The sequence below is a fragment of the Meleagris gallopavo genome, chromosome 9, assembly GCF_905368555.1.
Source record: "Meleagris gallopavo chromosome 9, MGAL_WU_HG_1.1, whole genome shotgun sequence".
NCBI lineage: Eukaryota > Metazoa > Chordata > Aves > Galliformes > Phasianidae > Meleagris > Meleagris gallopavo.
Genome location: NC_139412.1, coordinates 1229699 through 1250772, shown reverse-complemented (window position 1 = coordinate 1250772; position 21074 = coordinate 1229699). Strand labels below are relative to the sequence as shown.

Sequence of the window (21074 nt, the reverse complement as noted above, 5' to 3'; positions counted from 1 at the left end):
AACACCGTGTTATTGACTAACATACCTTTTATTACAGAAAGCAAACTTACTTGCATTATTTATGCTTTTAATAGGTTTCTGATATACAAGCAAGATCAGCCGTTCTGTCCTGGAATCTCCCAGTTAGTTCACAGAATGGAGAGAGCCATAGTCATAGTCCAGCAGCATTTACATTTGAAGTAGCAATATCCAACAGTGGTAAAAATGGAAAATTTAAATCTGTCTATGTGTAAGTTTAGTTTCTTCCTTTAAGCACAATACTGATGTTTAAAACCATTAACCGAGCAGCGATCTCTTTATCAGGAGCTGTTTGTTGACTTGCAGACCTACCTACTTCACATGCAATAAAGTTTAAGTAATTTCAGTATGACTTACATGGACAATGGAAAACTTGAAAGTTAAATGTGCGCTACTTGGTTTTGCTTTTCAATAAGCTTTTATCCCTGACAGTATAAGGAAGAGCTGTAACTTTTCTTCTTTTCCCTTCTTATAGTGGGGAGGAATTAACAATTACCCTTCCTGATCTCAGACCAGCAACTGATTACCATGCCAGGTATGTTGCTGCAACAGAACGCTTAATGCTGTTGTTTATCTGCTAATTATAAAGTCGTCATGGCTTCACCAGAAGGGTGTGGTGGCAGAAAACTTGAGGAATACTGTGCGTGAAGCATCACAGCTGTGGATGTTACTGTGGCTGGTTTCCACATATTTTCTAACTCCCTAAAAATGTCGCCTCTCTTTCTTCAGCGTTCTGCTATCTCCTCTCCTCTCTTGTTTCTCCAAAATACAAACATCGGGTTATCTTCTGGCCAGAGGCATCCAAGGCCAGGCTGGATGTGGCTCTGGGCAGCCTGCTCTGCTGGTTGGCGACCCTGCACATAGCAGGGGGTTGAAACTGGATGAGCATTGCGGTCCTTTGCAACCCAGGCCATTCTGTGATTCTATGATTTTAGAATTCTTTTGGATACTGGTGTTTGTGATGTGAACATCGGTTACTGAAGTGAGATCATGAAATGAGGTTTTGTTTCTTCATTCCTGAGCAATGCTTTGGAATCAGTGATCTGCAGTAACAAAAGGCTCTGGTCCTGCTGCTGTTACAACAGCTTACAATTAAATGCATTTCTCAAGCTGATAAACCTTTCCTTAGATTCTGAGGTGCCGGCGTGATAACATAATTTGTTGTCCTTTTGTTTAGAGTTTCAGCAACCAGCAGTTCCATAAAGGAATCTGTTTCAGAATTAGTGAGTTTCACTACGGAAAGCTGTGAGCCAGATTGTCCAGCTGCACCGAAACTAATTAATAGAACCAAAAACAGCCTGAGTTTGCAGTGGAAGGTAAGCAGAAAGCAGACTGGTGCATTCGCACACAGTGTGCTTACGTTAGCTTTGCCTGTAATGTAGTGTTTGTTTTAGATGTTAGCTTGTAAGTTGCTCAGTTAAGGCTGGTGGCTGAAATCATGATCGCTTCTTCCTGCTTCCTTTGTTGCTTGCTTAGTTCTTGCACATGGCTTCAGCATGACGGAGTTGGAAGCAGCACTCTCTTAAGTATGGACTGTTTGGTGGGAAAGTTCTCTTCTGAATTGGCACTATAAGAAAGGAGATAGAGCACTTATGTTTTTAAGTGGGGGTTCTGGATGATAATGTTATAATTCCATAATTCTGGTAGTTACTCGTACCAGCTCCTAGTGAATTTCTTTCTCTAGTTTGTACATTGCCCTTTGAATCTGGCTTCTGAATACATGCAGTATAATCTGAAGATTCAGTCACTGTGTTTTATTATCATTCCATGTTTTTCTAACAGCTGTTTAAACCTGGAAAAAATGGTTAATAGGTGAATAATATCAGTTAAATTATCTGTATAATCTGCACTTAGGAAGTTCCTGATTTGTATTTCCTAGAAAGCACAATTAACTCAAAATATTAATGTAGCAGTTCAGAGAGCCATCACGAGTGAGGGATGGAATGAGCTGCTGGCTTTTACCCACTCCTCTCTGGCTCACTTTACAGAGCACGTGCCCAGAGCTGCAGGTTATCACACGTGTTTGTGGAAGAAGAGAGCTGCTTTGTGTGCTTATTGCGGACTTTTTCAGCAGTTGGAATTTATAAATACATTTGATCGCTCAGTTGTTGTATTAATATGCAAAAGATGCAAATGTTCAACCGTTTGATTCTAACTTTTTTTCACTGTTTCTTTATTTTCAGTCTTCAAATGACAACGGTTCCAAAATAACTAATTTTCTTTTAGAATGGGATGAGGTAAGCCTTTTTCTAGTGGAAAAAATACCCAACAATGTAATGACCAATTATACTTTAAAAATAGTTTTCTGCTTTGGTTCATCCACTATTTTCAGTGCAACTGCCGAGGCAGTTTTTAAGTCAGTTAAAGATCTTGAATGCATTGGAAGTAGTGAAGCACTGGAGCAGACCATCCGTTCAGGTCCTCTGAGAGCTGTGCTCGGTGTCCTCATGTGGTCCTTGTCAGTCAGAGCAGCGTTAATTCCTGGCCTTTGTTTATCAAGTGTTTGGCTTCTCCCTTCAGTAGCTGTCACAAGTACTGCTCCAGTCTGAACTTCTTACAGAAATATATCCCAAAACGGTAAAAACTGCAAATTTGTGGTTTATTTTCAGTTGCAGTGATTTATTACCATTTTGTCACAACTCCAGCACCAAAAAATCATCTCATCTCAATCAGATGTGATCCTGGCACCCGGAGTGCTCAGGATTGCTGGCAGGCATGCTCAACGTGGTGTGGGTGACTGTAGCTTTCTCATTCTTTGGACTTACTGGTTGTTTTTTTTTTTAATCTAGTTTTTATTAAATTAATGCGGTGAAATTTAGGAAAAGTTAGGGGATAAGAAAACGACCTTAGCAGGGAGCACGCAGTCTGAGTGCAAGAAGTTGCTCAGGTCGTTCTCACTTTTTTAAAGGGGAAGAACGGACCCTTCAAAGAGTGCTACTACGGGCACCTGAAGCAGTATAAGCTTACCAAACTCTCTCCTTCCACAAAATACTCGCTTAGACTGGCTGCTAAAAACGATATTGGAATGAGGTAAGGGAGACAATTTGTGGTACCGTTCACTTTCTCATCAGCTGCGCAGTGCCACTGTTAACTTCCCAAAAAACCATTTTTGCAGTGGGTTCAGTGAGACGGTGACGTACTACACAGCTGGGATGGTGCCCCCAGCCCCACCACCCCCCGTGCTCGTTGAAGCTGGAGTGACCTGGCTGGCCCTGCAGTGGAGCCCACCCAGTGGAGTGTCCTCGGAAGACTCCCTCACTTACACTCTAGACGTGGAAGAAGAAGGTTCTGTAAGTGCAGCTTTCTTTCACGTCTACAAAAGCTCGATACGCGGTTGGGCATAAATAAACATTTCAACCAGTGTTTTACTTCCAAATTGGCAAGCACTGCATGCGTTTATGAAACAACGATGAAGTTCCAGCTAGAACAACAAGAACAATGAGAAACAATCTGTCTGTTAAAAAAATTTCTGCTCCAGTAAGCTTGTTCAACCGTCTTTACCCAAAAAGACTCAGGACAGTCTTCATCTTTCTTAATTTGAATAAAGGGAGAGTCCACTGGGGTGTGCCCCTGTGGGGTCTCCCACATTTCTGGGGGACACACAGCCCCTCTGTTATCCCTGTCCCCCGACACTAGTGAGCCCTTTCCCCATTGGCTGAGGTGCCCGAGGTTCACATTTTCTCCATTCTCCTGTCAGCATCCCCCTGTGGTTCAGCCCCTCGTTTCCTTTGTTGACACATACTTTGTACTCCGGATTCAGAGTTTGTTCTCTTGTCCATCTGGAACTGTCTGTCACTCTTCATTCTGCCCAACGATCAAGGTGTACACGAGGTGCTAAGCCAGCATCTCCTGCCATCTACTTGCAAGATGAGTTTGTTTAACCAGATCCTTGGGACTGAAACTCTTCTTCTCAGCTTTTTCTTTTATCTTGTTTCGTAGGGACGCCCTATCCTTCCTTTGCTCCTCCCAAATTTTATTTTGCAAGGACGTTGTCCTTTTCTTTCCTTCACTGTCCAATTACTTTTTCATTTTATCATGGAAAATTAGTGACTGCATTTTGTTCTTGTTTTTCCTTCTTTGTAGGGTTATGGTTTCCAGCCACAGTACAACGGAGATGAACTCTCGTGCACTTTAAGAAATCTTAGAAGGAGTACATCCTATAAGTTTAGGGTTTGTACTATGTTTTGTTACTAATTTAATTATGACCATATGCATTTCTGGGATTTTAGCATTTTCTTATAGCTAAGACCCTTTCAATGGCGAGTAGAGAAATTTACCTGCAATTGTTGTCATTTTGCATGGAAGAGTTTTGTAAATCATCAGTGTATTACCCATCATTAAATCAGTCTTTCCAGTCACTTACATGTTCTATTTGTTCCTGAAACAGCTCTTTGCCTACAACAGCGAAGGAAAAAGCAGCCCAAGTGAGGTAGTGGAACACAGCACCAAACCTGACAAACCTGGGCCACCAAGTAAACCAGCTGCAAAGGGGAAGATCCATTCCCACAGTGTGAAAGTAGCATGGGGTAGGTTTGTTAGTACTGTCTTTGAGTTGTTCTCACACTCTGTGTATGTGCAGTCACCTGGGAATGCAGATTAAAACACAGAGACAAACCTGTAGGCTGAACACTTGTCTCTGCAGGGAATGGTATTGCAGGAGAAATGCATAGTACTCCTCTTCCTCATGATTAATAATAGAAAAAAACATTGTTCTGTGAAATGTACTGTGACTGTATGTATGTACACAGTTTTCTTTTTGAATTGTTTTTTTTCACTTGAATTAATTCTACAGCAGATTAAAATGTTACCTGAAGAAGCTGATAACAAAGTAATGCATTGTCTTTACATCTTCAGTAAGTTATTTTAAGGTGATGTTTTCTTTCAGAACCACCCAAAGATAACGGAGGATCAGACATTGTTAAATACTTTTTGGAGATCTCAGAAGCAGTAATTGGTAAGCAGTTGTCATATTTGAGCTTGTGTACTAACTGGTGATTCACCACTGTTGCTGTAGCAATTGCTGTTCTTTTCTCACACGTGTTTTTGTTCTTTGTCGAATTCGTCCCTCAAATTGAGTGTTGTGCTTTATCTTCATCATTAATAACTGTACAGGAATTGTCAAGGTTGATTTTTGCAAAAGCTTTGCAGTATATAGGCTGTTTTTTTTTTTGCTGCAGGGAGTAAATGGGACACCATCTACAGCGGTTCCCAGAGAGAGCACGTGTGTGATCATCTCAAGCCTGGGACTTCGTACAGAGTGAGAGTTCATTGTGTCAGCAGAGGTGGGGAGAGCCAGGTGAGAGCAAGGAGGATGAATTTGCTTCAGAAAGACATTTTGGTCTGTTTCATTGCACTGTTTGCTTCCACTGAAATGATGTGTGTTACTGCAGGCTTCTGATATTCTGACTGTTACGACGTCAGCTGTTCCTCCGGGGCCCTGTCCCACTCCGTGCCTGGCAGGCAAGGCGAAGCCCAAGGAGATTGCATTGCAGTGGGGTAAGCTCCTGAAAAATGTGCTCGACACATTTAAAATACTTACATATCTATTTATATAAAGTAAGTGTTTTAATATCAAAGGAATATAAGTGATATTGCCCATGGTGATACTTGTATTAAAAAAAAAACACACACAAAAAAAACAACTTGCAAACCAGCTGTGATATGCATGTCTGCAATGATATGGAGCGAGTTAAATGAGTGTCTTCCATTGAGGAGAGCTCTCTGGCTGCCTTGTTACTGATGCATTCATTATTATTATTGGCAAGTTAAGAATCAACCCTCCTTTTATTTATTTTTATTTATTACTTTTATCTCAGTAAAGGAGATAAGCGAGCAGCAGTGAAGATAGACTGTTTTTTGATGGTCGTTTATGAAAGAACCTGATAAAGGCTATCTTAAACTAATAAACCAGTTCCTGTGGGGAAAGAAAAACTTGATGTTGTTCTGCTCAGCTGCAATGAGCACCTGCACCCTGATTTTTAGCATGCATCTAGCTTGATTTGTGGCTTGAGAAGTAGAAACTAGTTAGAAGAAAAAACGTACTTAGTGAAATGAATAGAAAGAAATCCCTTTTTATTTTGCAGGCCCACCACCTGTAGATGGAGGATCTGACATAACAGAATACGTTTTAGAGATGGCAGACTCAGAGCAGGAGGAGCGCAGACAGGTGTACCAGGGTGCTGCACCCGAGTGCACTGTGAGCAACCTGCTCCCGGGGAGAACGTACTGCTTCTGGCTGCGGGCTGCAAACAGGGTCGGGGTAAGTGCCCTGCTCACAGGGCCAGGTTTTACACAAAGGCTGGTGGTGGTGCTGTCCGGTTCAGAGCCTGATGGTAACTTGTAGCTTGTGTTCTGTCGTATTTTCATGAGAAGAGCAGAATTTCTCATATGTGTGTATATATATATATTAGGAAAAACAAGTAAACCCTACGTTTCTGGCGGTAGAAATCACGTGGTGTCTGTGCCTTAAGAAATTGCCCTGTATTTTACAGTTATGTGGACTTCACAGATTGGTGCAGTGGGAATAGCATTGTGCAGAGAGGGTGTGTTCAAACAATGCAAGGTTTGAATGAGGTTAGGGTAAACATTAGTTGTGTAAAAGCCTTTCTGAAACACTACCCAGCTGCTTCTGGAAGCGAGATTCTGACCATGGGGAAAGGAGGAGTGACACAACTGCAGGAGTGGGAGGCTTATAGGAACCTGTAGGCACAGGGCCAGCTTCTGAACCGCCTGAAAGGAATTGAAAACAGTGCTCTGAAAATGAGCATGGAAATCTTCCTTTTGCTTCCTTATTGTTAGAAATAATTTGTTTCCTTCGGCTCACACGCTTGCCTGTCAGTTTTTGTTTGACTCTGTTGCTGTACTCATGAAGATGTACTTTTTTTTTTTGCAGTTTGGTCCTCACTCGGACAAAGCAGAAATCTCTACTGCTCCAGGTCCCCCTGATCAGTGCTGCAAACCTACGATCACTTGTAAAAATGCAACTTGTGTTGCAGTTTCCTGGGAGGTAGGTTCTAACGGCTGTTCAGCAAGACAGAAATTACTGTGTGGCTCTTAGAATCATGCTAGCATACAGATGGCACAGAAATGGAAGAAGTGACAAGTGTATGGGTGCTGTATGTTGGACATTTCTGTGTAGAGGCATGTGTTATTTCTGTAGATTTGGTGCGCTGTACTAGCAGTAGTAAAGTGCCAGAGTGTCATATCTGAGAAGACAGACTGTTCTCTCAAACTCAGCTTTTCAACCCCAGTGCTTGTTTTGATGTCTGTTCAGTGTAGTGAGAGACCATACTTATATGATGAACATGTCATTTGTTGCTTGAAACCTGCAGAGTCCTGCGTGCAATGGTGCAGAAATCAGTGAATACAGACTGGAGTGGGGACAGGTGGAAGGATCAATGCATGTCATTTACACAGGCCCTTGCCAGAGCTATGAAGTAAAGGGTCTCACACCTGCAACCACCTATTATTGTCGTGTACAGGTATGAAAAGCCTTTTTTGTGTTAGTAACCAAATGAGCAAGTAGATACAGGTGGAAGAAAAACTTCAGTTCTGGATCAATGCAATTATGTACTGCCATTTATTAAGGCTCTCCTCCCCCCCCCAGTCCCTCCTAGCAACATCTATCTAAAAATAAGATATCGCATTAAATACCAGGTGTTTTGTCATGTATGCAGTTTATTTGGGCAGTTTCCTTTGCTCTTCCATGTTTGTGATGGCATGCAGAAGGAAGCATGGTAAATTACTGAGTAGAAAAGTGTGGATTCAGTTCACAATCCATGGTGTCCCTTCCAGGCTGTGAACGTGGCTGGGGTTGGGCTGTTTGGAGAGGCTGGAGTGGTGACAACCCCTGCATCAGTGCCTGCGGCCGTGTCCGTACTGCAGCTGCTGGAGGAAGACCAAATGGAAGTTTCTCTTCCTTTATCAACGTGCCTTGCAATTCAATGGGAAGAACCGTGTTGTCATGGGGCAGAGATCACTGGATATAATATAGAATATGGGGAAAAGCAGCTTGTAACTGTTGGAAGGAATACAAGCCACGTTCTTGAGAATCTGCTGCCTGATACTCTCTACAGGTAATAATTACCAGTTTTCTTTCGAAGCTGCATCTGTAGCAGCTTTCGTTCACTAGCTTTGAGGGCAGTTTTTTAAACTCTGTAGTAATGTCATTCAGCATACAGAATATCTGCTCGGTTCACTCTGCAACTCTGAACAAATCGTCATACCAAGACTTGAAGCCTTGACATTGAGCAGGAAGCTTGCTGCACTAGGACCGTTGTTCGGTCTCAAACCAAGGCTTTGCTCTAGGCTTCTTTTAATTCCTGGTTGCTTATTTGGTATGATTGGTACATCACCAAAAGAGAGTGTGTGTGTGCAGAGGGGTAGAGACCCTCTCTTGGCTGAACATCACCTTGGAGAAGCTGGGTTCTTGCTCACAGTGTAAACAGACCTGAACAATGCTGAGAAATGCTGAAGTTTTATTAGGTTGAAATTGCAGTAATTTTCACTTGTTTTGAAATAGATTATTTTTAACTTTTAACTGCATTTTAATTCCTTTATTGTTCGTAGTTATATTCTTTACAGATTTTAACTCTGATTACCTAGCATTTTTCAGGGCCCAGTAATAACCATATAGCTCTTCTCCTCATGTTTCTAGGGTGAGAATACAGGCCATCAACAGCTTTGGAGTTGGTCCTTTCAGTCATTCCATTAAAGCCAAAACAAAACCACTACCTCCTGACCCTCCTCACCTTGAATGTGTGGTCTTCAGCTACCAGAGCCTTAAACTTAAATGGGGTGAAGGTCCTAGCAGAGCTTTAATTACCAACCCTACACAGTTCAACTTGCAGATGGAGGACAGGTTTGGCAGGTAAGATAAGTGGAACACTGAGGATATTCTTGTCGCATTAAAACTTTGTGTCAGGTTTTTTAAGGCCTTTTAACTATTCTCACCTATCTTTGCACCAGTGAGTTGCTTGGACCTCCCAAATGTTCCTGCTTTATTTGAATTTTGGCATCCCATTTTCAACTATAGAAGTGCTGCGAATAGCTGCTGTGCTTGTAGGTACTTGTAAAGAGTAAATCCTATTTACTGCTCAGCTAATAACACATCACTGTCTGACAGCCTTGTCAGCTTTTGTATTTCTTGAAAGTCCTGAAATGAAGTCCAGTTTGCATACAGGCACACAGCTGTTCTTGACTTGCAGTTACAAACAAACCTAGCATACACAGGGGTGGTTCTCTTCATTGAAACCCAGAGTTTGGCCGTGTATTTTCTGTGGGGTGCTGTAGCTCAGTGCCCTGCCAGTTTAATGAATGCCTGGGGAATATAAATGAAGTCTGGAAGCAGCATGGGTGGTGTGTGCTGCTGAGGAGTGCACGCAAGGAACCGCTGGTCACAAAAGCAGTGCTCAGCTGCCTGCTGTGCACAGCACGTGTGTGTGATGCTGGGGCACAAGGAGTGCACTGTCAGCATTTCTGTGCACACATTCCACTTAGTGATCCCTGAATACTTCTGACTTGTACGTGTCGTGCTTTTCCTTCCAGGTTTGTTACAGTTTATAGTGGTCCATGTCATACTTACAAAGTACAGCGGCTCAGTGAATCCACCACGTACTATTTCAAAATCCAGGCATACAACGATGCTGGAGAGGGAGAGTTTTCTGACGTTTACGCTTTCACTACAACCAAGTCTCCCCCTGCATCTCTTAAAGGTGAGCGTCAGAGACCTCAGTGAGCCATGTATGTGGTGGATGCTAAAAACCCACTTTCCCAGTAAAATGGAACATGTGCAAACTAAAGGATTATTTTAAGCAAGGAAACTATGAATATGAATGACTGTCACTGGTGATTTTTGGCTTCTTCCTTCCAATGGAAGAAGAAAGAATGCTCGTACAGACTGTTTTCTAATCTACCAACAAATTGCTTCTCTTCTAGCACCCAAAGCAAATCAGCTGGAAGAAAACACTTATGAAATCACATGGGAACCTTTACAGCCGATGAAAGGAGATTCCATTGTTTACATCCTCCAGCTTGCTGCTGGGAGAGAGTTTGATCAGGTACCTTCTGTTTCACAAAATGAACTCAAGGCTTTTTACCTGTAAAAAGGATTGCCAACATTTTCCTCTTGAATTGTTTGGGTTTTTTTAACGAATCTGATAACGTTTTAAATTCTTAAGTAATTCCAAAGCACATCCTCCCCTGCTCAGCTCAGGTGAGAGCAGTAGGTCTCCAAGCAGCAGCAGTAGTTTGAATGTTTCATACCAGTTGTTTGCTGTTAGTCACACTGCATGGAAGGAGCATCACTACAGATGTCTGTCCCGGCAGGGAAGGGTGGGCAGGCTTTTTGGAGTGCTCTTCTCAAGCCTGACACAGGTTGCACAACTGTACATTTTCTTCAGCTCGTTGTTTTCGTCAGCAGGCAAATTCCTGCTGCTTCTGCTCTTCCTTTCAAGTAGAAGCACTTATGCAGATACAATCTGTTAAGCAAACACAGTGTTTCAGATCTGTGCGGACGCTTTGCTTGTACTGTCAGAGCAAATGGCTGCAAAGGCAGTTTGTAAGACGAATCCTGTTTAGAGTGCTTCTCTTTCTCCTTGTGCTGACCAGGTGTACAAGGGACCAGAGACTTCCTTCCGTCTCACAGGCCTGCAGACAAACTGCGAATACCGGATCAGAGTCTGCGCTGGCCGTCAGTCCCAGGACGCTGCTGGATCCCAAGAACTGTATGGACCTTACAGCCCCAGTGCAGTGTTCTCATCTCAGAAGCAGGAGCTGGAGTCGCAGTGTGCCGCCGTGCCCACGGAGCTGGCAGACAGTAAGAAGACGTTGCATGAGGAGCGCTTCATCGCCATCGTTCTGCTCTGCGGGTTCGCAGTGGTCGCCATTTTATTTGCTGTCGTTATTCAGTACTTTGTGATCAAGTAGACAAGAACCCACTCGGCGCTCAGCTTTTTGTACAGAAGCTATTTCGGGTATTTATGGTTAGTTCTAATTGAAATCCTAGCTGGTAATGTGTGGATATGCGCATTTCCGCCCTGCTGCTGGCTGACAGCGAGGCTGGGTCGGCAGATCCTTTCCAAATACTGAACACAGATTTCTTGTAGAAGGGGTAATCCTTTGTCCTCTGTAATCAGGGTTAGCTGTTAAGAAAACAGCACAAACTGCCTTATTGTGCACACGGGGGTGTGTGTGTGCACCTCTGCTCTCTCTGAATTCACACGAGGCCCCTTGGGCAGCCGGAGGGGGACGGCGTTATTAGAACAAGTCCTTTCCAAGTACAGCCAGAGCAGTGGCAGCCCATCAGCAGTGTGTAACCAGGCATCGTCGCAGTTTGGTATACGTGACGTACAGCAGCACAAATGCTTAAGCTTAGAGCAGTACTGTATTGCAGAACATTACTAGAGCATACCACGTTTAATATACTGTAGAAGGAAAGCAGAATATTGACTTTGACTTAGTGATATTACTACTTTACAGTTATCTTAATATTTTGGATTCAGTAATAATCATTTCGAGCGTTTAAAGTAGCGGGTGCCAGCGTTTGTAGGGTTTGAATCGAGATGCTTAGACACAATGTTAGCAGGATGCCACGTCCGTGCAGCAGCTGCGTTCGGGTAGAGCAGTGCAGGAAAGGCCCCTCTGCATTGCACACTTGTGAACGCAGTGCTTCCTGCTGGTGGTGAGCAGCTGTTGGCCCAATCCACATTTCACTCTCAGTGCCTGAGAGAAAAGTAATTTCCTGTGCTTTGGATGAAATCTTTGCAGCGTTTCCAGAAAAGCACAGGTATTGTCTTTAAGGAGAAAGAGTGCATTTATGATAAATGTTACACTATTTGGCTCAAACTGAGCAAATGTTTTTTGTACTATTATTAACCTAAAAAATGAAACTTCAGACTGCTTTTGGATGCCCTTCTTACGTAACCCGAATGATCAAATTGTACGTGAAAGAACTCTTTTTAGCTAACATTTGTACAATGTTTTAACCGACTCGCTATCCCGGTGGTAGCAGCTTCACATTCCGTTGTTTCCTAGATGGGAATGTTCAGCCTGCTATGAGCTTCTCTGAGACGTGTCCTGTTTGTCGGGGGGGATTTGGGGTGGGCACTGTGCACTACATCTGCCCTTCTCGTTACTTCTGCTTGCGAATGCCTACGGGTGAATCTGACAGCTGTCTCCTCTGTGCCAAAGGGTTTGAAAGCTGGAGCTCGCAAGTTCAGAAGGCGTTTCAGGATGGGGCTTCCCAACAGCGTGGGATGTGGCATAGAAAGGTCGAGAGAGGGTTATCACACTATACCCACCAGAACAAGGCACTTGTACGTGGGGTGCTGGATGTGCTAGTGCTGCAGGCTAAGGATTGCCAGTAATTAATCACTTTAAGGGTCTTTCTCCTATGGCAGTTGATGAATAATGTTGCGTTGTAGTTCGAGGCATTGTGTTGTATTTCAGATGTGGAGAACCTAAATTATGACATAGTATCGCTTAATACTCGTAAAAGTAGATTTATGGTGCAATCTGAAATTAATCTTTTCAAAATGTACTCTTCATTTTGTACTCTATTTATTTTGATTAAAAGTCCTGGAAAAATGTATGTTTGAATGTATTGTTCTACTTGTAGCAGAACTTTAAGTTAATCATTTATTATATCCTAGAAATCTCTCCCTCCGCTTTTGGAAAGAGTTTTATACAGATCTTAGTGTCTTTAGTTTGCAGAAGAGTTTACAGTCTGTCTCTGTTCCTCTTTATAGTCTACTTTTAGCAAATACGACCGCCTTCAGCAAATCTCTGTTGCCAAAGGGTTACTTCTTTTAACTCTTAGAACGAAGTTTGTAGAGGTTAATTCGCAATGCTATTTCTGATGATTTTAAAAGGTAAATTAGGATTGCAAAGTAAATACTAACAAGGGACGACTCCTGAAAAAGTAAAAGTTCTTCTGTAATTGCCACGAAGTACTCAATGTTTGCAGATGTACCGGAGAGCCTCCCGCAGTGCAGACGGACATCAGCTCTTATCCATTCCAGAACGATACACCCTAGTGGCATTAATGTGTTAGGTATCTTCATTTCTTCTGTATTGTAATTCTGAGGTATCTCTATGTTAAAGCTGCCATGCATTGTATTACTAAATTGTAACTATCAAATAGATAATATATTTAATACAGCCAATAAATAATACGAATGTATTCAGATTTGACCGTAGGGTGGTTGTGTGTTTCTTGTGGGCTTTGTCCTTGTCTGGGAGCAGTCGCTTCTGAAGCGTGTAATTGAAGCTGAAGGAACGTGGTATCATGCTGAGTGTCACTGAACTGAATTTATGCAGCTCTTTCTGGAAGAAAAGGTAAAGGTAGGTGTCCCGGAGGGCTGTTAGGAAAGGAGTTGTGCCCTCACCCTTCTGTCACTGCTTACGTTTTGTCTCGTGCCACCAACGGTGCGTAGGTTTCAGTTTGTTCCTTAACGTGTGGCTTTTTGTTCTGCCTTCAGGACTCAGAGTGGCTGCCTTCAGGCTGCATTGGCGCCGGGCACAGAACCCACAGAACCTGGGCTCTGGGCTCCATGACGTGACGCAGCCAGCAGTGCTCTGGTGATCCTGTGGCAGTAAGTCCTGTCCAGCAGATGAGCTCAGAACTTTGCAGTCCCTCTTCCTCGGGGGCTGTGGCAGGGCATGGACCAGAGCTGGTGCTGAGCAGCGGGTGGTTGAAGACAGGCTGCACCTCGGCCCTTGGGAAGGGTAGAACAGGAGCTCTGTGGCTTTGCAAGCAGATGACTCTTCCAGAAGGCCGTTCCCACATCCGTCCCATAAGGAGAGGGCAGGGCTGACCAGATTCGTGAGCACAGTTTCTGAGGACAGCAGCTAGAGCTGAGTTTTTGTGGCTGTCTCCCATGCTGCCCATTGTGCAGTGATCCATCCTTTCCTCCCTGTGTGCTGCTAATGGCGCTGCACTAAATCACTTCACTTTGCTTTCCTCCTTAGCCTGCAAAGAGTGCCTGCAGTCACAGATAGAACTGTTTTATCCTTTGATAGTAGAAAATGAACAAGCCCGTTTGGACCAGTTTCACAGTTTTCCATCATTCTGTGTTTATTTAGGGCCTTTCCCACTTGAGCTCTTCCCCAGCAGATGCCATGGGGTGATAAATTTCTAGTGGCTGTATTAAGTTAGGATGGAAAAGCCTTTATTTGAACATCAGTCTTCAGAATGAGACAGCCTGCCATTGAGCTCTGATTTACTTTCCACTTCAGAAAAGATCAGAGATTGCGAGCTGGAAGCACCAGGGTAGGGGAGGCGAAGGGAAATGGGATCAGTGCCAGAGAAAACAAGGGAAGTCTCTAGGGAGCAGTGGGTTAATGGCGCTCAGCTCAGCATCCGAGATGCTGCTCTCACTGCTCAGCTTGCAGCAGGGTGAGTCCTGCCACGCTCTTCAGGAATTCCTCCCTAGCCCTGGATGAAGTGAGCAGGATGCCTGGTATGAAAGAAACCTCATCCATCTTCCTTGGAGCTTTACTCTTTACAGCTCTTGTGTCTGAAAGACTGTCCAAAACCCAGCATTTTGCATAGCCAAATAGTGTGGGATTTGGGCTTGAAAGGTCAGTGCTGAACACAGTCACTGCATTATGTTGACAGAGCCTTGCGTTTAACATTAGCAGGATTTCTGCTGTCATTTCCAAGAGATTGAAGCACTGCCTACATGTGAAGGCTGCACTTTTTGCTGCACCTTAAGCACTTCTAAAAATCCTTTAGAAATCTCAACACCTGCGCTGTGCTGGTCAGAATTTAAACAGCAGAGCCAGGGTGGGCTGTGGGCTGTGGGCTGTGGGCTGCACAGTGTCTAAGCAGATAGCTTCCAGCCTGGGGAGTCACCTCTGATGAATGTCACTGGTTCAGTGGAGGCAATCGGAGGAGGCAGTGCTCGGCCTGGCCACACTGTGACCTGATTTCCTGCTTTCTAACTCTGAAAGAAACCTCAGTGTCTGGGCAGAGATGAGAAGCAACTGCTCTTTTATTCAGGCAGCAGGAGGAGTGCTCACGGAGGGAGCTGAACACCGACATTCATAGCATGGCCAGAGGACAGGAGCCGGGGGGGGAAGCTTCTGAGGCCAAGTGGAGGGATGGAGCCTCTGGGTCCAAAAGGGCCTCCGGCTGCTCTCTGAAGTAAACCCGTATGAAGTGCCTTGCCTCTTATAAAAGGTGCTGCTGGCAGATGGCCTGCTGAGGCTGAGTCTCACCCTAATCCCCAGCCTGTGTCCTGTTCACGGAGGAAAAGCTCCCCTCCTCCTCTATGCTAAGACGAGAGGAAAAAGTGGGTTTTGTTTGTTGTCTAAGGTCAGTGTCTGGAATTCATCCTCCGTTCCCTCCTTGCAGGATGTTTTTGTGTAATATTCTATGACTCATGAAAGTCAAATGACTTGGACCAAAGCACTGCAGCACTTCTAGCCAAAGAGCTCAGCAGCAGCACTTGGCTGTCTGCACGTCCAGCACCAACACGTGCTGCTCCCAGCGCCTCGAGCCCCGCGGGGCCACCTCTGCCCTCTGCAATGCTCTGCAATGCAGGCAACAACCCCGGGATGGGGAACCCCTCCTGCTGCAGCCCCACAGCTGGGGTTGTTTCACTGCTGTGTGCAGGACTGCGCTGAGAGCTCTGTGTAGGTTGCGTTTGCTGCTTCCAGGTGTGGTGGGCACAATGGGGACAGATTGGCACTTAATTGGACGTGGTGATCTCAGAGGTCTTTTCCCAGCCTTAATGGTTCTGTGATTCTATGAAATGTTCTCTGTGGGGATGAGAACCTGAGGAAGGCTTTGCTGTGCATGGCAGTGCAGACCTGTGGGATCACAGTAGGGTCACAGTGGCTGTTTGTCTCTATTCAGATGTGGGGCTCAGTTGGAATCTGTGTGGGATGGGCCGTCCTTGGGCTCCTTCAGGCTGCAGGGATCAGTCGCTGTCTGGAGCACAAGGCTTATGAGGAGCGGCTGAGGGAGCTGGAATTGTTTAGCTTGGAGAAGAGGAGGCTCAGAGGAGACCTCACTGCTCTCTACAACTTCCTGAAGGGAGGCTGTGATGAGGAGGGGTTTGGCCTCTTCTCCCAGGCAACAAACAGGACCCGAGGAAATGGCCACAAGTTGTAGCAGAGGAGGTTTAGGTTAGACATGAGGAAGAACTTTTCTCTCAGTGGTCAGGCACTGGAATGGCTGCACAGGGAGGTGGTGGAGTCGCCGTCCCTGGCAGTGTTCAAGAGGCGCCTGGATGAGGAGCTGCGAGATCTGGCTTAGTGCTTGTGGTGGTGGGAGGGCGGATGGACTGGGTGATCTTGTAGGTCCTTTCCAACCTTGTGATTCTATGATTCTGTGCTCAGCACGGCCCCGAAGGGGGTGCTGCCGTGGCCATTGCTTTTCTCCACCGACGTATTTATGTGAAAAGAACCGATCCTGCAGCACTACACTGTGTGTTGAACAGAAGGAAAGCGGCGGTCCCTGCGATGCGGCAAGCCGCGCTCCCTCCCTCCCCACAACGAGGCCGCGTCTCCATGGCAACGCCTCCCGCGCTTCCGGCCGCCGCAGCGGCGCTCCCGCCCCCTGATGACGCAACCGGAAGCGGCCTCCCCGAGGAGGCGGAAGCGATGGAGCCGTCCAAGATGGCGTCCCCCAAGAGCGCTCCCAAAGATGCGCAGGTACGGTGCGGGACCGCGGGGCCGAATCGGGCCGGGCCGGGCCGAACTGACGGTGCGCGTATCCCCGCAGGTGATGGCGCAGATCCTGAAGGATATGGGCATCACGGAGTACGAGCCGCGCGTCATCAACCAGATGCTGGAGTTCGCCTACAGTGAGCGGGGCGGCGCTGCGGGGCGGCCGGGCCCGGCCGGGCGGGGAGGGTTTGAGCCCAGCGCCTCTTTCCGCAGGGTACGTGACCACGATCCTGGAGGACGCGAAGATTTACTCCAGCCACGCCAAGAAGTCCAGCGTGGACGCGGACGACGTGAGGTTGGCGATCCAGTGCCGCACCGACCAGTCCTTCACGTCCCCACCGCCCCGCGATGTGAGTTACGGCCGGGGGCGGCGGGGCGGGCGGGCGCGTAACGGTCTGCGTTCAGTTCCTGTTGGACATCGCCAGGCAGAAGAACCAGACGCCGCTGCCGCTGATCAAACCTTACTCCGGGCCCAGGCTGCCCCCTGACAGATACTGCCTGACAGCGCCCAACTACCGCCTGAAGTCCCTGCAGAAGAAGGTGAGGGGCTGGGCAGGGCTGGCGGCACGGAGAGCACGCTGCGTTTGCAGGGAGTGCTGCTGAAGGGGGGTGTGATGGCTGCGCCTCCTCTCCCCTGGACACAGGCTGAGAGTTGGGTATGTTTGGCCTGGGGGAGGGAGAGCCCTAGGGAGGCATCGCTGTGCCCTTCTGCTGCCTAAAGGGAGCTGATAAACAGAAGGAGGGTGACTTTCACACAGTCTGATGGTGATAGGACAAGAGGGGAATGGCTTTAAATTAAAAGGGGAGAGATTTATATAGTACGTGAGGGGAAAAATCACTTACCCAGAGGGCGGTGACCTGCACTGCTGCCCAGAGCTGGGGGTGCCCATCCCTGGAGGTGCCCGAGGGGCTCTGGGCAGCCTGATCTTTAAGACCCCTTCCAACTCAGGCTGGTATATGGTATGATTCTATGAGTACCGACCTGTGCACGCTGAAAGTAAGTGGTTATTGTCTCTAAGGATTTCTGGGTATGCTAACTGCTGATTAACTTCCAATACAAATAGTATAAAAAGAGCATCTATGAGTCTTCTTAGTCTTACGGCAAAATTTACGAGCCTTATCAATCCGCTTGGAAAAGGCAAAAATAAGGTAAGGTGTTTGGTGGTACAGATACTAAAAGGTGTTTTAGTTTTTAATCTGTTTTAGAGGGAGAAGATTCACTTTGCTTACTGAATAGTATTGAATGCCTCTGTTCATGGCTTTTTTCCTGTGTTTTAAAGAAAGAACTGTAAACACTGGGCTTAAGGTTAGATTGCTGGTATCAACAGGGATGTGACCTGGTGCTAGATGAGGAGCAGAAGGGCCATTGTGGATCAGTGTTGTAGTTATTCTCCCCTGTAAAAGCTAACTTGACCGACCTGCGTGCTGCTGGCAGATCAGCTCTGTGCAGGTCTTTGTCCACAAGCTCTCCAGGTCATGGATTCACACCACAAACAGTCTGAGAACTTCAGTACTGGAACACAGATTGCAGTCTAACAAAGTATTGCTGTCTGTGGCCTTGTGGGAGGAACCACTTCCCACTTTCATGTGAAGAGCTGTTAATTCCGAATGCGATGTTAAACTGAGCGTTCTCTCTTTTCAGGTGGCCTCCTCTGCAGGAAGGATCACAGTCCCTCGCCTGAGCGTCGGAGCTGTGAGCAGCAGGCCCAGCACACCCACCTTAGGTAAGCAGCAGCTCGGTGGGGGTTTCCCATGGTGATTTGGTGAAGGAAAAAGTCTTGAGAAGTGTTTTTAAAGTGTGCTTAGGGAGCTGGTAATGGTGGGTGCCACACGAACTTAGCATTTGGCACCTGAACCGGCAGCACCAAAAAAACAAGTAAGTTTATTTTAAAACTACTGTTGTAACTTTTGGTAAGTCTACATCACAGTGCGTATCAGTGTGTTCCTGTGTATTCTGAGTGAATTGTTTTGGATTTAGGAACACCTTCAGCACAAACAGTGTCTGTTTCAACAAAAGTGGGCACTCCGGTGTCGCTCACTGGGCAGAGGTTCACTGTCCAGATCCCCTCTTCTCAGGCAGCAGTCAAGACAGGTAAGAGACAAACTACCAAGCAATGATTTCTCAGTTCTGCACAACTTCCCAGTGTTCTTTTTAGCAGAAAAGAATTTATAGTAATAGTGGGGGAAGTTATTTCACTTCCAGTGTTAGGTATTATAAATCTCCTGCATCTCCTCATGTGAGACAAGCATTCGTCTCTTCAGTCATTCTGGTAACTCCTACTTCTAGTTCCCATCTGTAGCACAGGGATGTCAATCAGAGCACGCACTGTTGCACAGGTTTCCCTTCCCCCTTCACTGTCCCTTCTGCATTCCCTCACAGTTCTGCTCTCTCCCTGACAGCTTCACAGTGGAGATTGGGGGTTCAGTGTACGAAAATCATTTTTCCACATGTTCAGTTACTGACTTCTTTCTTTCATCTTTACAGCCACACCGACTACTCCAACAGTTCAGAATGTGCTAATTAATCCTTCATTAATTGGACCAAAGAACATTCTTATTACTACAAATATGGTATCATCACAGAATGCAGCAAATGAATCGAATCCCTTGAAAAGGAAGCACGAGGACGATGATGATTACGATAATTTGTGAGGAAGCTGCCCCATCCCTCCTGTTCTTCAGTGATTCATATTGAGTCTGAAAGGGTGTTTTCCCCCAGGTGTTCTTTTTAAGCTACTCAATAGCATGTCAGGACTCTGTTAGTATGCAGTTGGGTATACAGTGAGAAAGAGATGGTTGAACTGTGGAAAAACTACAAAGCAATTTGCATTTTCGTCTGGTCTTTGATGGCTTTTGGACTTCACAGCAGTGGTGACTGTCACTGGAGTACAGCCCTCACATCTCTTCTGTTGCCTTATTTCACACAGAGAAGAATCCATCTCCCTGCAGCCTGGTGAGCTGGATGCTCATAGTGCTGTTCTGTGCCAAAAAACCCACAACTTTTAGAGAACAGGGTGGTGTAGAATACAACAGCTAATTAATTTCATATCAAATAATAAAAAAATGAAGTCTTGGATGAGGGAAGTATCTTGGCTACTTTTTTCCCCACCCCCACATGCATTTAAAGCTTCTAGATTGCAGAGGTTGTATACGTTATTCTCCATGTGCTGTTCTGGTGCTCTCTTTAACAGGAGAAATATAGACAGGAACAGGTAGGGAAGAGGTAACAGCTCCCAGCTCCCTTGTTCTGCATATTTCCAAAGAGCTCTATAGCAGTGGGCACTTCCTCAAGCTTGTATTTTACGTGTGCATTGAGGAAACCATTTCTGTCCTCATGGCAAAGCAGGTGGTTCTGCCCTTCAGGTGTCTGATATGGGGCTTTATGTGCTGGAAGATGCTTCTATTGTATCTTAAGGTCCCAGGAATGCTGTAATAAACAGAAGAACAAGTTCAACTTGTTTCTCTATGTTTAAAGACCAAAGGAACAAAATGGTCTCAGCAATACAAGTGTGGTCTATTTTCACCCCATTTTTCCACCCCTCAGAGGCACATGAAGGCTTTATTCAGCCACATGAGCATGTTCTAAAGCAACTTGTATATTATCAGTGTGGGTACAGGGCTCTCTCACACACACATTTGTGTTTCACTTCTGTTATACCCACCTGCTGCAGCTCTGTGCCATCTCAGGTACTCTGTAGAGCTGCATAACACCCAGGCTGTAACAGGACATCATGCAGATCTACTCCACATACTTGCACAGCCACATTCTGACATATACTCACTCTGTATAAGAAAAAATGTAAGTTTATATGTAAATAAGGGCATATGTGCTCACGTACACCTACTTTTCAATGTAAGCAGAATGTTTATTTGCAAGTATACACACATGGCTTTACCTGTCCCCCCCCTGCAGTCACCTTTAATAGAGCAACAGCCATGGAGATGCCATGCAGCCAGGCTCAGACAGCCTTTCTTATTTATGTAAGTATAAAATAGTAATAGGTGGCTCCACATGATGCTTGATTGCAATGGTTATAATTACAGACTGTGCTACACTCTGTATTATGTCATAGAATTGTGTGATACATCCACATGTATGTATATACATGTATGCATATACTGTGTGTGTGTGTGAATGCCCTCTCACTTTCTGCATAAATGCACGACTACATTTCTATGCTCTGCCATCTCAGATGCCATTTTTCATGCCTACAATAGAAAGTATAATAGATAATGCATTAGCTGTACAGAAACTGTTTACTAATTTGTACTCACAGTGTTGCATGTGGTGTGATATATATACACATAAAACTGTATTATCTAAATATATGTCAAGCATCTCTCACACAAAGCTTGTTTTTATAGACCTCTTAGACTCACTC

General features: G+C 45.4%; 2 protein-coding genes across 7 annotated transcripts in view; both read left to right on the top strand.

Annotated features, from left to right (window-relative positions):
- Positions 1–13209, top strand: part of LOC100539152 (fibronectin type-III domain-containing protein 3a-like) — a 37456-nt gene extending 24247 nt beyond the window's left edge. For all 6 annotated transcript variants that reach the window (XM_085230939.1, XM_085230938.1, XM_085230934.1 and 3 more), the window contains 19 exons: positions 75–229; positions 494–553; positions 1196–1334; positions 2202–2255; positions 2927–3048; positions 3134–3308; positions 4102–4188; positions 4406–4544; positions 4904–4972; positions 5196–5314; positions 5409–5514; positions 6102–6277; positions 6911–7024; positions 7350–7499; positions 7813–8093; positions 8675–8887; positions 9565–9731; positions 9955–10076; positions 10627–13209. In XM_085230939.1, coding sequence (XP_085087065.1) covers positions 75–229; positions 494–553; positions 1196–1334; positions 2202–2255; positions 2927–3048; positions 3134–3308; positions 4102–4188; positions 4406–4544; positions 4904–4972; positions 5196–5314; positions 5409–5514; positions 6102–6277; positions 6911–7024; positions 7350–7499; positions 7813–8093; positions 8675–8887; positions 9565–9731; positions 9955–10076; positions 10627–10944 — 2766 coding nt within the window. In that variant the 3' untranslated portion in view covers positions 10945–13209. The remainder of the gene's footprint in view (positions 1–74; positions 230–493; positions 554–1195; positions 1335–2201; positions 2256–2926; positions 3049–3133; positions 3309–4101; positions 4189–4405; positions 4545–4903; positions 4973–5195; positions 5315–5408; positions 5515–6101; positions 6278–6910; positions 7025–7349; positions 7500–7812; positions 8094–8674; positions 8888–9564; positions 9732–9954; positions 10077–10626) is intronic.
- Positions 13210–16533: 3324 nt separating this feature from the next.
- On the top strand, positions 16534–19511 carry TAF9B (TATA-box binding protein associated factor 9b). Its single transcript, XM_003208278.4, has 7 exons — positions 16534–16677; positions 16748–16829; positions 16906–17042; positions 17098–17232; positions 18335–18416; positions 18671–18784; positions 19178–19511. The coding sequence occupies exons 1-7, from the start codon at positions 16534–16536 to the stop codon at positions 19342–19344; spliced, it is 861 nt and encodes a 286-aa protein (XP_003208326.2). The 3' UTR covers positions 19345–19511.
- The last annotated feature ends 1563 nt before the right edge of the window (positions 19512–21074 follow it).

What these genes read in the sequence shown, in the direction of transcription:
- TAF9B (XM_003208278.4), top strand. Translation starts at nt 16,534, where the DNA reads ATGGCAACGCCTCCCGCGCTTCCGGCCGCCGCAGCGGCGCTCCCGCCC. An exon ending in GCGCTCCCAAAGATGCGCAG is followed by an intron (nt 16,678 to 16,747) that starts GTACGGTGCGGG and finishes GTATCCCCGCAG; the next exon opens with GTGATGGCGCAGATCCTGAA. An exon ending in GATGCTGGAGTTCGCCTACA is followed by an intron (nt 16,830 to 16,905) that starts GTGAGCGGGGCG and finishes CTCTTTCCGCAG; the next exon opens with GGTACGTGACCACGATCCTG.